The sequence below is a fragment of the Pan troglodytes genome, chromosome 10, assembly GCF_028858775.2.
Source record: "Pan troglodytes isolate AG18354 chromosome 10, NHGRI_mPanTro3-v2.0_pri, whole genome shotgun sequence".
NCBI lineage: Eukaryota > Metazoa > Chordata > Mammalia > Primates > Hominidae > Pan > Pan troglodytes.
This window is the reverse complement of record NC_072408.2, coordinates 44,365,428-44,381,624: the sequence shown is the minus strand read 5'-3', so window position 1 is coordinate 44,381,624 and position 16,197 is coordinate 44,365,428. Positions and strand designations below refer to the sequence as shown.

General features: G+C 41.9%; 1 protein-coding gene across 3 annotated transcripts in view; it reads left to right on the top strand.

The window, feature by feature from the left end:
- The window catches only part of SLC4A8 (solute carrier family 4 member 8), an 88,561-nt gene that overhangs the window by 58,710 nt on the left and 13,654 nt on the right, over positions 1 to 16,197 (top strand). The window contains exons 17-22 of one of the 3 annotated variants that reach the window (XM_001147055.7): positions 1,347 to 1,460; positions 4,255 to 4,416; positions 5,256 to 5,507; positions 9,219 to 9,287; positions 10,447 to 10,620; positions 12,498 to 12,635. In XM_001147055.7, coding sequence (XP_001147055.6) covers positions 1,347 to 1,460; positions 4,255 to 4,416; positions 5,256 to 5,507; positions 9,219 to 9,287; positions 10,447 to 10,620; positions 12,498 to 12,635 — 909 coding nt within the window. The remainder of the gene's footprint in view (positions 1 to 1,346; positions 1,461 to 4,254; positions 4,417 to 5,255; positions 5,508 to 9,218; positions 9,288 to 10,446; positions 10,621 to 12,497; positions 12,636 to 16,197) is intronic. The other 2 variants (XM_016923368.4, XM_054663326.2) reach the window with 2 other exon arrangements.

Below are 16,197 nucleotides of genomic sequence, written 5' to 3'. Positions count from 1 at the left end.
GGAGTTCAGAGGAGAAAAGGGCCACTGGGCCCCAGGATGGTCAAGTGGGCTTCATGTTGGGGATGAGGAGGCAGTGGATACTCAGAGAATTTATATTACATTCAGAGAAGAACTAACAAAACCATGGAGGAGGAACTGGAAACCTTGGGCTTCAAAGCAAAGTGAAGTCAGGCTAAGGTACCGGTGATATTACGTGTGGCTAAGATATATTTTGCTCTCACTCTTTTGGAAGCTTAGATTAAGGCAGGCACGGGTCATTTGCCAGGTACTGTATTTTATTAAAGCCACACTATAAAGTGAGGCAGTCCTTTTATGATGGATCCTAAATTGGATGGGAATCTCCAACAAAATAGAGATATGTGCCATGGAGGAAAATAAAGCAGTAAAGAAGTACAGGAAGTGCTGGGGTGGAGGGAGGTGGCCAATTTTAAGTGGTATCATCAGAGAAGAGCTCAAAGAGAAGGTGATATTTGAGTTGAACCTAAAAGACGTGAGGGAGCTGCCCAAGAGGTTACCTGGAGGAAAGGCATGTTAGGTAGAGGCATGAACAAGTACAAATACCCCGAGGTGGGAGTGAGCTTGGCATGTTTAAGGAAACAGCAACGCAGTCTGTGTGTTTGGAGCAGAGTGGGCAAGCAGGAGAGCAATAAGAGCTGGGGTGGGAGATGTGATGATGCCAATTGTGTGGCCCTCATAGGCCAAGAAGGCCTTTTGACCAGAAGCCATTTCAGGGTTTTGATAGAGGAGTGACATGACCCAACTTATGTTTCAAATAATTACTCCAGTGACTGCATTTAAAAAACACTGCAGGGCAAAGGCAGAAGCAAGTTAGGAGGCTGCTACCATTACCTGAACGGGAGCTGATGGTGACTTGGATCTGGGTGGGAGCAGTGGCGGTGGTAAGAAGTGATCAGACTCGGGATATGTTCTGAAGGGAGAGCCAATAGGACTTGCAAATAGACTGGCTATTGGGTATGAGGGAGAAGTGGAGTTGATGCTGCTGCTGAGGTTTTTGGCTAGCACTGAGGACCTTGGCTGATCCCAGAAAATCCAAGTTCTCAGAACTAGAGTCCCAACCTGGCCCTAAATGTCCCAAACAGAACTCTTCAGAGGATGGTCTGGGTTATGTTAGCATTTGTCAGAGGGTTCATTCTCCCTCATGATATCCACACTTTATGAGCATCAGTTGGGCAATTAACATATTCCTGTTGTTTAAATTTGCTTGCATTAATTCAACTGTAAGATGAAAACATTCTTCTGAGGATTTTTAAGGCTTTTACAACACTAACCTCTTTTCTACTGTATTTAACCTGCCAAAACATGTGTCCACTTCTTTCTCATGCCAGGTACGCTCCATGGTGAGTGACTTTGCTGTTTTCCTCACTATCTTCACAATGGTGATTATTGATTTTTTGATTGGAGTCCCATCACCAAAGCTTCAAGTTCCCAGTGTGTTCAAGGTAAACAGATCTCAGAGTACTTGGTGCACTCATGTAATTTCATACATTCTGATGCCAAGTAAATTTCAAAGGCCTTTTCATATCCTAATCGTGAGTTTTACAGTCCTCTAAATCTGAACCTTGCTCCTCATACCTTGTCATTTAGAAAAGCAAACTTCAGACTTGGTTGAATTCAAGACAGAAAAGCCAGAGAACAGAAAAACCAAGGTTGTTTAATGAATGAAAAGTATTATTATTATTGTTATTAATACCACTTACTGTTCTTAATATGTTAATATTTAAACAATGGAATGTGCACATTTACATAAATATATTCAAGACACTGTGGAAACATGGGTCTCTGGAACAAGCCTCGTTAACAGCACTTTCATTGAGCATCAGCTGTATAAGGGCACTGGGAAGAATGAAAAAGGTAAAGGACTTGGCCTGAACCTTCAAGGATGGTGCCCCTTCCTTGAAGGAGGAGAATGGAACTAAGAGGAGCCTCATCAGGAGTCTAGGGCCCCTGCCGGAGTAATCATGACATCTCTTTCGAAATCATCTCAATCTGATTTCATTGTTTGTATAACTCTCTCTAATATATGGTATTTTTCAAGAAACTATACAAAAAGTCAAACAAATGATCAATACATGGGGACTCCAAATAGATTTCAGTTTGGGAGCACTGACTAAGTAGACAAAGAAGATAGAAAAGCTGAGCTCAGTTCTATAGAGCCCCATAGGGTGAGAGGAGAGAAAATCTGTGCGTACTCAGTGACTTAAGAAGAATTATGAAGGAGGAAAGTGGGAGAAGTTGGTGAGGAGAAGGCCGACAGGAATAAAGGCAGTCCCTGACTTGTAAATGCTCCCTTCAGTTGTCCCTTTCCTTTCTCTTTTTTCTCTCTACCCATGAAGTAGGCCTGTTGAAATACCTTCTTCCATATTGTCTGAAAATTTTTAATTTTGTTGAATTTGCTGAAATGCCACCAGTTGGAAGTTTATGGACTAACCAATCCCTCTTGTAAGTATAATACCTTCTAGAATATGGCATTCTTGCCTTTGTGTGAATGAGCACAATCAGCTTTCTCTCTAATACCTAGCTGAGATCAGTGCTGCAGGAGGAATGGATTTTGTCTAAAAATAGGTAATATGGGAACATTAAGCAGTCCTTGGAAAGGTTCCAAAGGGATAGGCCTAAGATAGTCAGAAGGCACTGAATTTCTGGGACATCTGTGAAGAACGCCTCTGGGAGGTAGGACAGGGGAGAAAGGGAAACGGGAGAATGTCAAAGAAAATGTTGCTCATGACAGGCTCCATTTTCAGGAGGCAGAGAAGAAGTTTTCTTCTTTTTGTCTCTCCCTATTGTACCACATGGCACTCAACTCCCATGACCCAATCTGAAGGCTAGTACTATTACTAGGGGTATCACATCATTAAGGGTTTATTTAATAAGTTTTTGTGTTGGTCTGAGAACTTAACTACCACTTAGAACATTGTTGTTAGGGAAACATAGATTCTGTAAACTTTTAGAAGCTAACCCATTCATAATTTTGGACTTGGTGGTGTTATTAAAGAGTCTTTGAATCCTGGAGTCATGACTAATAAGGAACCAAATCAAATATAACAGTCTGTGCTTTGTTTCTTGAATTTGGGTCAACTCTGGTCTAGTTGGTATCCCTGGCCTTTTATCCTCTAGCACCACTTGCCAAAAAAGGGCGAACTTGTCTTCCTCAGAGTACACTGCAGGGGTGGGGTAAGGATCTAGGTGAGTTTAGATATGTTGTGAACACCCCAATAAGATTTATAAACAGTTGTATTACAGGGGCATTGGAGAGGATCCTAGGTCAAACAAACCCCCAACTTTAGCCGTCTTAGGCTCCTTCTCAAGTCTCTGATGGCTGGACCCCTGTTTCACTATTGATGGGAGAAGCCCCTTGGAGCAATCCAGTCCATTCAAAGCCCAAGAGATTCCATGCAGATGGCTCCACTTTGCCTTTATTTATGCTGTAGACACACATTATGTGGCTCTGGAGAGAAGTCGTAGGAGAATAGTCTAAGTTATTTATATTTGTCTTTGGAAGTCATTAAATTTTTTTGACAACAGATACAGTTGTTAATTATATTTTACTTGGGTTAATGTTGAGATACACTTGTTTTCTCTCTACACAGAGGTTTGGAAAGTAAGTGGAAGGAAGTGCAAGATTAATGAATATTTCACAAGAAATTAATAATTGAAGATTGACTGTTTCAAAGGGGATTCGGAACTATTACTGAGCAAAAGGGGCTTGCTGCCCAATGTGCTAGAAGCCAATACTATGATACCAGGTTTTTGAGAGAAGAAAAGTTTTTTATTTCAAGTTTACTAACAAGGAGACAGGAATTCAGCTCAAATCTGTCTGCCTGCACTGGCTTTACTGCAATAATTAGAAAATGTTTAGGGGGTAGATTCTGGGATAGTAGGTTATTGGTAGAAGGAAAGGGGAGGTCTGGAAAGTCCTCAGGCATTCATAGTTATCTCTTCATGCTACCTCTGGGTCTCCTGTGCCAAGGGGGTTTCAGCAAGTTGTTTCTTTTCTTATCTACCATCCTGCAAACCCAAGAATTTCTGTTAGTCATTGGTGTCTTTAACTCTTTGGGAAATGGTTTCAGAACAAGGTCATAGATTTCCTAAGGAGTTGCTGTATTTCATGCCTTTTTTTTTTTTAAGAACCTCACTCAAGAATAAAAAGAAATATGGATATTGTGATCCAGTTTGATATGTTTTACCCCAATGACTATAACTTAAAATACAAAAATAATATATTTTCCCCCTTAGCCAACAAGGGATGATCGCGGATGGATTATTAATCCCATTGGCCCCAATCCCTGGTGGACTGTGATAGCTGCAATTATCCCAGCTCTTCTCTGTACTATCTTGATATTCATGGATCAGCAGATCACAGCCGTCATTATTAACAGGAAGGAACATAAGCTCAAGGTAAAAAGAGGTTCTGACCTAGAAGGCTGCTATGGCAACCTGTTACATTTTCGTAAAATTTTAGGGTAAGCACATCTAGACCAGAAATTGTAGAATCTCATAGAAGAGGTTGATAAGGGGTTTCCATTCTTTAATAACAAAGATTGCTTTGGAGATTAGAGTGGAACATGGTTGTATGGTATGAAAGCAACGTGGACTCCATTACTCTCCTCTCACACCTGTGGGGAAGGTGATTGGGTAGAGTTCCTGGTGATCCCTATATAGCTATATGCTTTGGGTCAAGCAACTGTACAGCTTGTCTTCCTGAGGTTCAGGTGGGGGCCTGGGCCACTGTTTCCTAGAGGCAGGTATTCTCCCACTGGTGTCTGTTACTATAGTTTCTAAGCCGAAACTGGAACCCTAGGATCCTAGGGAAGTAACAGAGCAGGCAAGCAATATCCAAATCTGTCAAGGATCTGGGGGTATGTGGTAGGAAGCCAATAAGGACACTTACCTCTAACTCCCATAGTTTCTACCATCTAGAATGGTCAAGATGTGGCAGGGTGTCTGGTTAATCTTCCAGAGAAGAATGGATCTTTGAATGTGTAAGACTCAGAGTAAGCTGGAGGCACTTGGAAAAATAATCAATATTGGCATATATAGGACAGGCTAAGATTCCCCTTTTTCTTCTTTGTTTCCTCCTAACCAGGAGGGGCTACAAGACTCCTCTTGGATCCCTGAACCCCTTCCTTCTTATCCATACACCCCTTCCTGCTTTGGGCCTGAGACCCCTAGCTCACTGTTCTATGCCCTACTACAGCTAGCCTACTGATGGTGACAAAGACTCTGTTTCCCCACAGAAAGGCTGTGGCTACCACCTGGACCTACTGATGGTGGCCATCATGCTGGGTGTCTGCTCCATCATGGGCCTGCCCTGGTTTGTAGCTGCAACTGTCTTGTCCATCACACATGTGAACAGCCTCAAGCTAGAATCTGAATGCTCTGCTCCTGGAGAACAGCCCAAGTTCCTGGGCATCCGAGAACAGAGAGTGACAGGCCTTATGATCTTTGTGCTGATGGGCTGCTCAGTCTTCATGACGGCTATCTTAAAGGTAATCATCCTTTCAGTCATTCAGCAAATATCAAGGGCCTGATTTGTGCCAGGAATCCTGCCAGGTGCTGGAAATACAGTGGTGCCAAATAGATACAAGTATAAATCCCTGCCCTGAAAGAGTTTATTCTAGAGGGATAAGACAGATAACATGTAGTTAAGAAAATTAGTTAAGAAACAAACATGATAACTACAGAATGTGAATAGTGATATAAAGGAAATACACAGTGCTTTCTGGCACTATAGAGAACTGAGAGGGGTCTGTTTTAGTAGGATGGTCAGAGAAGGCTTCTCTGAGGAGATGCTATTTAAGATGAGGTGGAGGCCAGGCGCGGTGGCTCACACCTGTAATCCCAGCACTTTGGGAGGCTGAGGCGGGTGGATCATGAGGTTCGGAGATCGAGACCATCCTGGCTAACACAGTGAAACCTCGTCTCTACTAAAAATACAAAAACAAAATTAGCCGGGTGTGGTGGCAGGCGCCTGTAGTCCCAGCTACTCAGGAGGCTGAGGCGGGAGAATGGCGTGAACCCAGGAGGCGGAGCTTGCAGTGAGCCGAGATCATGCCACTGCACTCCAGCCAGGGCAACAGAGCGAGACTCCATCTCAAAAAAAAAAAAAAAAAAAAAAGATGAGGTGGAGCCATGGCATGGAAGGAGGGGAGAAAAGCAGTCTAGTCAGGCCCTTAGGTGGGAAAGAGTGATATGTGTTCTACGAAATATCAGGGCCATGTGGCTCATGGGCATTGAGTCAAGACAAGAGCACAGTGCAATGAGAAGGAAAGAGAGGCAGGGGCAGATCATGTAGGGCCTTGTCGACAGTGGGCAAGGTAACATTTGAAGGGTTTTAACAGGAGAGGGACATGATCCAGCTAGTTTAAAAAGATCACTCTGGCTGAGGTCTAGGGAAGAATAGAAGCAGACAGACCAGTGAAGCTGTTGCAGGTGACAGATGATGGTGGCTTGGATAAGGAAGCTGGTAGCAGGGACAGATAAAAACGCATGGCTTCTGCATAGCTTGGAGGCAGACCCAAAGGTCTCAATTGTTGACTGGATGTGGAATGGGGTGAGGAAAATAGAAAAATCGAAGAAACCTGTTAGGTTTCTGACTTGACCATCTGGTGGAGTGTGATGGCATTTATTAAGATGGAAAAGATTGTATGATTTTTGTGAGGGGTGGGGCTGTGATCAGATGTGGAGTGAGATGTCTGGGAGTCATCTAAGTGAAGAGGCTAGAGGAGGGTTCTGGACTAAAATATAAATTTGGGTATAAATTTGGGAGTCAACAGCACACAGGTGGTATTGAAAGCCGAGGGAATAGATGAGAGAACTCAGGGAAAAGAGACGACGTAAAAGAGAAGTGGGACATAAGAGCAGAGTTGGAGGTTGGATAGAAGAAGAGGTAGCAACAGAGTCTCAGAAGGAACTGCCAGAGAGGTGGGAGGAAAACTAGGGGGATGTGGTATTAGGGAAGCCAAGTAAGGAAAATGTTTCAAGAAAGAGGGATTGGGTAGACACGTCTTGGAAAATGAAGACTAAGCTAAGGCCATTGGATTTAGCAACATTGGAGGCCTCAGGTTATCTGACAACAGCAGAGTCAGTGGATTGCATTAGTTTCTGCTGCCTGTGGGTGATTTAGAAGTAGAAGCAAAAGCAGAAGCTGACCATGATAAAAATCATTTTGTTCTGAAATGAAATGATTACATGTAAGTTAGATTACAGGCCTCCATGTCTGGCTCTTCCTCCACCCCTGTCTGGGGATGGGCAGACACACACACACACACACACACACACACACACCCCTCTTTAACAGAAATGATGCCTTTTAAATCTTCCACAATCTCAAAAATCTTCCAAATCCTTAGGGATTTAGTGCATTTTAACATGGAACTTTTTTACTGACCAGTGACTTGAGGCAGGAGTTGGGGGTATCTTATCAGAGAAGGAATTCAGTGGAACTATAGAGTAGAAATCCAATTATAGGTGGCTAAAGAGTGAATAGGAGATAAGGAAGTAAAGACTGCAGGCAAATCTTTCAAGAGGTTTTTCTGCGAAGCAAGATGGAAAAATGGCAGTGGCTAGTATGAGAAGTGGGGCTAAAAGAGAGGTTTTTTTTTGTTTTGTTTTGTTTTGGTACAGATAGAGGATACTTTGAACATTAAAAAAATGTTTTGTGGGTGGAAGGCCTGCATCTGGGAGATTGGGGTGAGAAGGAAACTTTACGGCTGTATTCCCAGGTGCCAACCATTCTGGAGCACTGCCTTGTCTCCCTTGCCTCCTCTTTCCTTTTTTTTGGCAAATCTTCAACCACCCCAGCCTGTACCACAAATGCCCTTCAAGGGTGAGAACTGAGAGGGATGGGAAGGATTTCTGAACCATCTTCCTGTCCCCTCACTTTCCACTCAACCTTACCACCCACCTCTGCTGACACCCCTTTCCCACCTCATATTCCCTGTCCCCAGCCCAACTCCCACTCCCACCTGGTTGAGGCACCATCTGGAAGAGCCTAAACGTTGCTGCTTCTCCAAGATAGAACCATGAAGGCATGGCAGTGGCCATCCCTGGGCTTTCCCCTAGCTGCTTCAGGACAGTTCTCTTAGGACAACTATTCAGTAGTTCACAAACAACATCGAATTGGAATGTCTAATCACTCTACAGCTGGAACATAAAATCCAATGGGGGATTTTCTAATTCTTTGTTTTTTAAAATTTTACTTTAAGTTCTGGGATACATGTGCAAAACGTGCAGGTTTGTTACCTAGGTATACATGTGCCATGGTGGTTTGCTGCACCTGTCAACCGATCATCTGGGTTTTAAGCCCCACATGCATTAGGTATTTGTCCTAATGCTCTCCCTCCCCTTGCCCCCCACCCCCCAACAGGCCCTGGTGTGTGATGTTCCCCTCTCTGTGTCCATGTGTTCTCATTGTTCAGCTCCCACTTATGAGTGAGAACATGCAGTGTTTGGTTTTCTGTTCATGTGTTAGTTTGGAGGGATTTTCTAATTCCACAAATTAGGTTTGAGAATATTTATATAGTCCCAAAAAAACTAAATTATAGTCCAGTTTAGTTTTCAGCTCTGAGACTTTCCTTGCCTTGATTCTATAGGCCCAATTTCCCTACCTCAGAGTCAATCTGAAGATTACCTAGGTTGATAGACATGATGTGATCAGAAAGTCATGTTCAAATACTGTGTGGATGTTCAAGTGCAGTATAATAATGTCGGTGTTTCCCCCCAGACCATTACCTCTTTGATAAGATACGTCCCCACTCTTGCCCTCAAGCCACTGGTCAGTAAAAAAGGAAGCTTTTTTGGTTCACGTTAAAATACATCAAATCCCTGAGGAGATGATTGTGAGATTACAGAAGATTTAAAAGGCATTATTTCTATAAGAGAGGGGTGTGTTTGTGTGTGTGTTTGTGTGTGTGTGTATGTGTGCCCATCCCCATGGAGGAGGAAGAGCCAGATGGGTGAGATGGGAAGTCTAACTTACATGTAATCATTTCATTTCAGAACCAAATGATTTTTATCATTGTCAGCTTCTGCTTTTGCTTCTACTCCTAAGTCACCCACAGGCAGCAGAAACTAATGCAATGTGTCTGCAGCTATTTTGTGACTTTGTTTCATTCTTGGAGATTTAAAAGTTTATATAGTTTTGAGTGTGCTATGATACCAAATTTAATTTCTGGCCTTTCTTGTCCTTTTGTCTTCAGTTTATTCCGATGCCGGTACTCTACGGAGTTTTCCTCTACATGGGAGTTTCTTCACTACAGGGAATTCAGGTATTGTATGGTTCAGCCAGGGCAGTTTCTTCTCACTGCAAGTTTGCATGTCCTGTCCAGGGAGGGACAGCTCCCCAAGAGAAGCACAACCAGTTCTTGAGAAAATTGTTTCCTAGTCTTGCCACTTAGGCTATTTTAGACATGTATTTGGATATAGGGAGAAAAACAGCCATGTTGGCAGGAGAGTACAGAGACTTCCAGGGTGGTCTGGCTTGATGTCATGGCTCCAGTTATTCATTAATTATTCAACAGACAATTTTTTTTGGCATGTATTAAACATTAGTTGCTTTGCCAGGTGCTAGTAAACTTGGATCTGAAAGGTTGATCAAGAACCAAACTGGCTTTCACTCATGGACAGATCTAGGTTAGTGCCAGGCTAAAGTATAAAAATGGGGTGTTTAACTTTGGGAGAGGGTTCATTGGCAGAAGAGATAGGGGAATAGTGGGAGTTGCTCCTGGTAAGGAGATGTCACTTCTTGTTATACTCCGCATTTTTCCATCCATCAACTATTGCTCTAAGTCTTTCAAAAAGAAAAATCAGGAGCTTGTCATTGATAACTTGGGTATTCCAGATAATATAATAACTTAGGCTGATTATTCTTTGTTTGAATGGAATGTCCTATGGCCATTCTTTTTTTTTTTCCTATGGCCATTCTTACATACTGAGTTCTACTATGAACTTGGGCAGGTTATTTAATCTCTTGATTCTCTTTTTTCCTTATTGTAAGGATGATCATTTTTTATATATCTAGGATGTTATGAGGTTTTATTTTATCTTTTCACTATAAATAATCAATGAATGGCTCCAAACTCCTAAAACAAGTAAGAAATTTGGTTTTGATAATAAGCAAAAAGATGTAATTGGTTTATTTTGTTTTCAACACCCCCTGAGAAAGAGCTCTCTTAGGAGACACAGCGTGGGATAAGAGAAAGAAGTTTGAACCTAGAATTAGAAAAGATGGATTCAAATTTTGACTTTGCCACTTAATAACCTTGGCCAAATTGCCTGGTCTTTTAAAGTCTCAGTTTCCATTTCTGTCCAGAGGAAATGGTGTTACCTACCTTTCAGAGCAGGTAATGTAAGAGATATGAATTGGTCTAGCAAAGCTTCTGACCCAGAGTGCCCTCCTGAAAATAAATGCCAGTTCCTTCCTTTCAGTTCTTTGATCGTCTAAAGCTCTTTGGGATGCCCGCAAAGCACCAGCCAGATTTCATCTACCTGCGGCATGTGCCGCTGCGCAAAGTGCACCTCTTCACCCTCATCCAGTTGACCTGTCTCGTCCTGCTCTGGGTCATCAAGGCATCTCCAGCTGCCATTGTTTTCCCAATGATGGTGAGGTGGTTTTTAAAAAATAAATTCTTATTATCATTGTTATTTTTTAATGGTAAAATATTATAACTTTAAAATTTACCATTTTTAAGTGTACAGTTGAGTGGCATTAAGTACATTCACATTGCTGTGGAGCTATTACCACCCTCCAGCTCTGGAACTTTTTACATCTTGCAAAGCTGAAACTCTGTACCTATTAAACACTAAATTTCCATTCTCCCATACCCTCAGCCCCTGGCAACCACCATTCTACTTTCTGTCTCTATGTATTGATTATTCTAGGTACGTCATATAAGTGAATCACAGAATTTGTCCTTTTGTGACTGGCTAATTTCTTTTCTTTCTTTCTTTCTTCTTTCTTCTTTTTTTTTTTTTTTTTTTTTTGAGATGGAGTTTCACTCTTGTTACCCAGGCTGGAGTGCAATGGCATGATCTCGGCTCACTGTGACCTCCACCTCCCAGGTTCAAGCGATTCTCCTGCCTCAGCCTCCCTAATAGCTGGGATTACAGGTGCCTGCCACCACACCCAGCTAATTTTTTTTGTATTTTTTTTAGTACAGACGGGGTTTCACTGTGTTGGCCAGGCTGGTCTCAAACTCCTGACCTCAGGTGATCCACCCGTCTCAACCTCCCAAAGTGCTGGGATTACAGACATGAGCCACTGCGCCCAGCTTGTGACTGGCTAATTTCATTTAGCCTAATGTCTTCAGGGTTCATCCATGTTGTAGCATGTGTCAGAATTTCCTTCCTTTTTAAGATTGAATAGTATCCCACTGTATGTAAATACTACATTTTGTTTATCCATTCACCTGTCAATGATACTGTTGTAAATATGGGTGTACAAATATCTGTTTGTGTCTCTGTTTTCAGTTCTTTGGGGTATATGCCAGGAGTGGAATTGCTGGATCATATGGAAATTCTATCTTTAATTTTTTTCTAATCCTCTAGATCCACACCCTCCTGGTGGGTTTCTCAATTTTGTCAGGCTACATGTAAGGGTTTGTATTCGTGTGTTACGTTCATGGGTTAAATAAATAGCAGATTACTGGGAACTCCTAGAAGGGATCCTATCAATTCCAGATGTATTAGGAAAGTAGTCACTAAATTAGAGAGAAATGTACTTGAATTTAATAAGCCTGATTTGCCTCATTCCTTGTCCAGTCACCAATTATAGCTGATGAACACCAGTCCACCCAGGCAGGATTAATTCTTTGTTTTCCTTTGGCTAAAATGGCCCTCATGGAAAGAAAGTGGAGCAGCAGTTGGGATGCCCTGGACATACCTTTATCGGGGAAATCAGCTGTCAGATTTTAGGCAAGTCACTTTCTCTCTCTGGGCCTCAGTTTCCTCATTTATAAAGCGAGTGTCAGGCCAGGCCAGAGGGCAGAGACAAAAACCACTAGAGACAAATGATGCAGGCCCAAAGCAAGGATTTGGGTAGGGGAATGTATAGGCAAAGGATCAAAGGGAATAAAGATGATCTTCTAGGAGAACCCATCATCCCACTGTGAGTAATGCTTGGGTGGCTGTGGCTGGTCCCACCATGGCCCAGCTCCGGCAGAGGCTTTCTACCCACCTGCTGTCCTGTAGCCTTCCTGCTGACCCCTAGCCATCTGCAGATGATGTGCTCATCTTTTCAATGACAGAATCCAGTTAGCTGCTCTCTAAGTTGTAGAGCTGTTATGATAGTTAAAATACTGTATGTAACACATGTTACCTGGCACAAAGAAAGCATTCAATAAATGGTGACTGTTAGGATTATTATGAGTTTGATTTTGCTTGAAATGTCCTAGTCTGCTGTGAAAATAAGGCTTTGCTTTTAAGTCCAGGAAGGAAATTAGTCCCTTTAATTCACTTTTTTTTTTAAAATTTTTCTTCAGGTTTTGGCCTTGGTCTTTGTCAGGAAAGTCATGGATCTCTGTTTCTCTAAGCGAGAGCTGAGCTGGCTAGATGATCTCATGCCTGAAAGCAAAAAGAAGAAGTTGGATGATGCCAAAAAGAAGGCCAAGGAGGAAGAGGTCATAGTCCTTGCACCAACTGTATACCTGGGGGCCTCAAATTACAGAACATAGGAAGGGCCATGTGAAAAGTCAGCATGTCTGGAATCCCTAGGGTTATATTTAGGAGCTGGGAAGATTACCCCCAGAGATGTTCTCAGCTAAGAATGGATTAGGGATTCTTGCTTCTGTCTGTTCTTAATTTTTGGGTTTGACAGCCACTTATTTTTTCCTTTGTTTACAATCTACTCACCAGGCTCATACCTACAATGTGAACATACAATATGCCCTTATTAGCAGATTCAATGGCTCACATTCTTTCAAAAGGTCTAATTTGACAAATACATAAGACCCATTATTTCCTAGAATGTTTGTAATGTATCTAATTGCAAATGGTGCTGTGGTTGGCACCATGCAAAGATAACTTGCATAGGACTTTCTGTCTTTTTTCATTTCCCTCAGCACTTGGCATCTTGTCATCTACACAATGGACCCTCAATAAATGGCCTATATATGCAAAGAAAGAATGTGTAGCAAATGAAAATACCAGACCAAGAAATGAGTGAGCTGGGAAGTGTTTCCAAATACAGTTAGTGCCTAAAATAGTGTCCTTTGAAAAAACTTTTAAAAGACTTTTTTTTAGGCCAGGCATAATGGGTTATCCCTGTAATTCCAGGGCTTTTGGGAGTTGAAGCTGGAGGATTACTTGAGGCCAGAAGTTTGAGACTAGCCTAGGCAATATAATGAGACCCTGTCTCTACAAAAAAAAAAAAAAAGAAAAGAAAAAAAATCAAAATAATTAGCTGGATGTGGTGGCACATACCTGTAGTCAGCTACTTGGGAGGCTGAGGTGGGAGGATACCTTGAGCCCAGGAGGTTGAGGCTGCAGTGAGCTGTGATCATGCCACTGCACTCCAGCCTAGGCTGAGTGAGATCCTATCTCAAGAAAAAAAAAAGATGACTTTTTTTTCCCCTAATATCTTGAACTTTAAAAATCTTGTATTTCTAAATAAGCTTCAACAATTATAAAATATAAAGTCAATGGAAGAAAACTTTAAAGAGAATATTGATAGAATTCACTACATAAAATGTGATGCTTTCAGGCATCCAAAACTCTAATCAAAATTTTAAAATAACAGATAAGTTGAGACGTGTTAATATCCTTACTATTCAAATAATTCTTGTAAATTAATAAGAATAATATGAAATTGAAATGAGCAATGGACATATATAATTTACGAAAAAGAAGTACAAATGGCCAGTTGCCTTATGACAAAAATTTCATTCTCACTAATAATCAAAGAAATGATTGTGCAGCATCTGGATTTTATGAAATGAAAATAAATATTAAAAAATAAAAAAGAAATGAAAATTTAAACAAGGAGAATACTTTTTTACTTGTCGAATTGGCAAAGATTTTTAAAAGATAAAAACAAGTGTTGGCAAGACTATAATTGAAATTGGCTTCTCATACACTAAAAATAGTAATATAGGCTGGGCGCAGTGGCTCATGCCTATAATCCCAGCACTTTGGGAGGCCGAGGTGGTTGGATCACCTGAGGTCAGGAATTTGGGACCAGCCGGGCCAACATGGCGAAACCCTGTCTCTACTAAAAATACAAAAATTAGCTGGGCGTGGTGGCAGGCGTCTATAATCTAGCTATTCGGGAGGCTGAGGCACAAGAATCGCTTGAACCCATGAGGCAGAGGTTGCAGTGAGCCGAGATTGTGCCACTCCACTCCAGCCTGGGCGACAGAGTGAGACTTTGTCTCAAAAAAAAAAAAAAAAAAAGGTAATATAAGTTGCATAAATCTCTTTAGAGGGCAGTTTAACCTTAGAGTCTTAAAAACGTATATGCCCTTTGGCCCAGCAACTCTAATTTTTAAATTTATCCTAAGGATATAATTAGCAATGTAGACAAAATATTTTAATTGTGGTGACATAAAGAAAAAAAGAAAATTAGAGTAAATGTATTACAATGGAATATTGTACAACAGTTAAAAAAAATTTTTTTTTGAGACAGAGTCTCGCTCTGTCTCCAGACTGGAGTGCAGTGGCGTGATCTCAGCTCACTGCAACCTCTGCCTCCCGGGTTCAAGTGATTCTCCTGCCTCAGTCTCCTGAGTAGCTGGGACTACAGGCGCGCGCCACCATGCCCAGCTAATTTTTGTATTTTTTAGTAGAGGCGGGGTTTCACCATGTTGGCCAGGATGGTCTTAATCTCTTGACCTCGTGATCCACCCTCCTCAGCCTCCCAAAGTGCTGGGATTACAGGCGTGAGCCACCGCGCCCCGTCTAAAAATAAAGTTTTAAAAAATACTTAATGATGATAAGTATTTTGTAATGATACTCAATGATGTGTGCTGTAGTCCCAGCTACTCGGGAGGCTGAGGCAGGAGGATCGCTTGAATCTGGGAGGCGGATATTGCAGTGAGCCGAGATAACACCACTGCACTCCAGCCTGGGTGACAGAGAGAGATCCTGTCTCAAAAAAAAAAAAAAAAAAAAAAAAAGAGGCTGGATGTGGTGGCTCACGCCTGTAATCCCAGCACTTTGGAAGGCTGAGGCAGGCAGATCACCTGAGGTCAGGAGTTTGAGACCTGGCCGACATGGTAAAACCCTGTGTTTACTAAAAATACAAAAAAGTAGCCAAGTATGTTGGCGCATGCCTATAATCCCAGCTACTCAGGAGGCTGAGACAGGAGAATCACTTGAACCCGGGAGGCAGAGGTTGTAGTGAGCTGAGATCATGCCACTGCACTCCAGCCTGGACGAAAGAACAAGACTTTGTCTCAAAAAAATAAAAATAAGAAAGATATGTGGACATGTTTCTGACATTTTATGTGAAAAACATAGGGAATATAAAATGGAGCATACAGTAAGACTGTCAAAGAATCTTGCTTTTACTAAACCATATACATATACACATACCGTACACACACACACGTGCATGTGTGCACCCCCCACACACATGAAAAAGATTGGAAGAAAATACACCAAAATGTTTATTGTGTTGCTCTATGTCTCTCTAGTTGGTAAGATTATACATTTTTTGATTAATTTTCTTCCTCCATATTTATTGAATCCTTACTCTGTTGGTCACTGTTCCAGATACAGTAGTATACAGGACACAGACAGTCCCTGACCGACCCCATGGAGCTTACATTCTCTTGGAGGAGACACTGTCAACAAGCAAACAAGTCTATATTTGTTTTCTTGGTTATAGTGCTATAATTCTACACACACACACACACACACACACACACATATATAATTTTAGGTAGTGATATGTTTTAAGAAGGTAGGGAGTGAGGGAGTTACTTTATTTAGGATGATTAGAGATGACTTCTGAGGAGACATCTGAGTAGAGACCTGAATCAAGTGAGAAGCAAATTATGAGAATATCTGGGAGTAAGAACATTCCAGGGCAGGGGTACAGAAAATGCAAAGGTCTTGAGGAGGAATGAGCTTGGTGTGTTTGAGGAACACCAAGAAAGCCAGTAAGACTGGAAGGGACAGAGTGGTAGCAGGGAGACCAGCTAGGAGGCTGGCAGCAGCTCAGGCAATAGGGGAGGGTGGCTT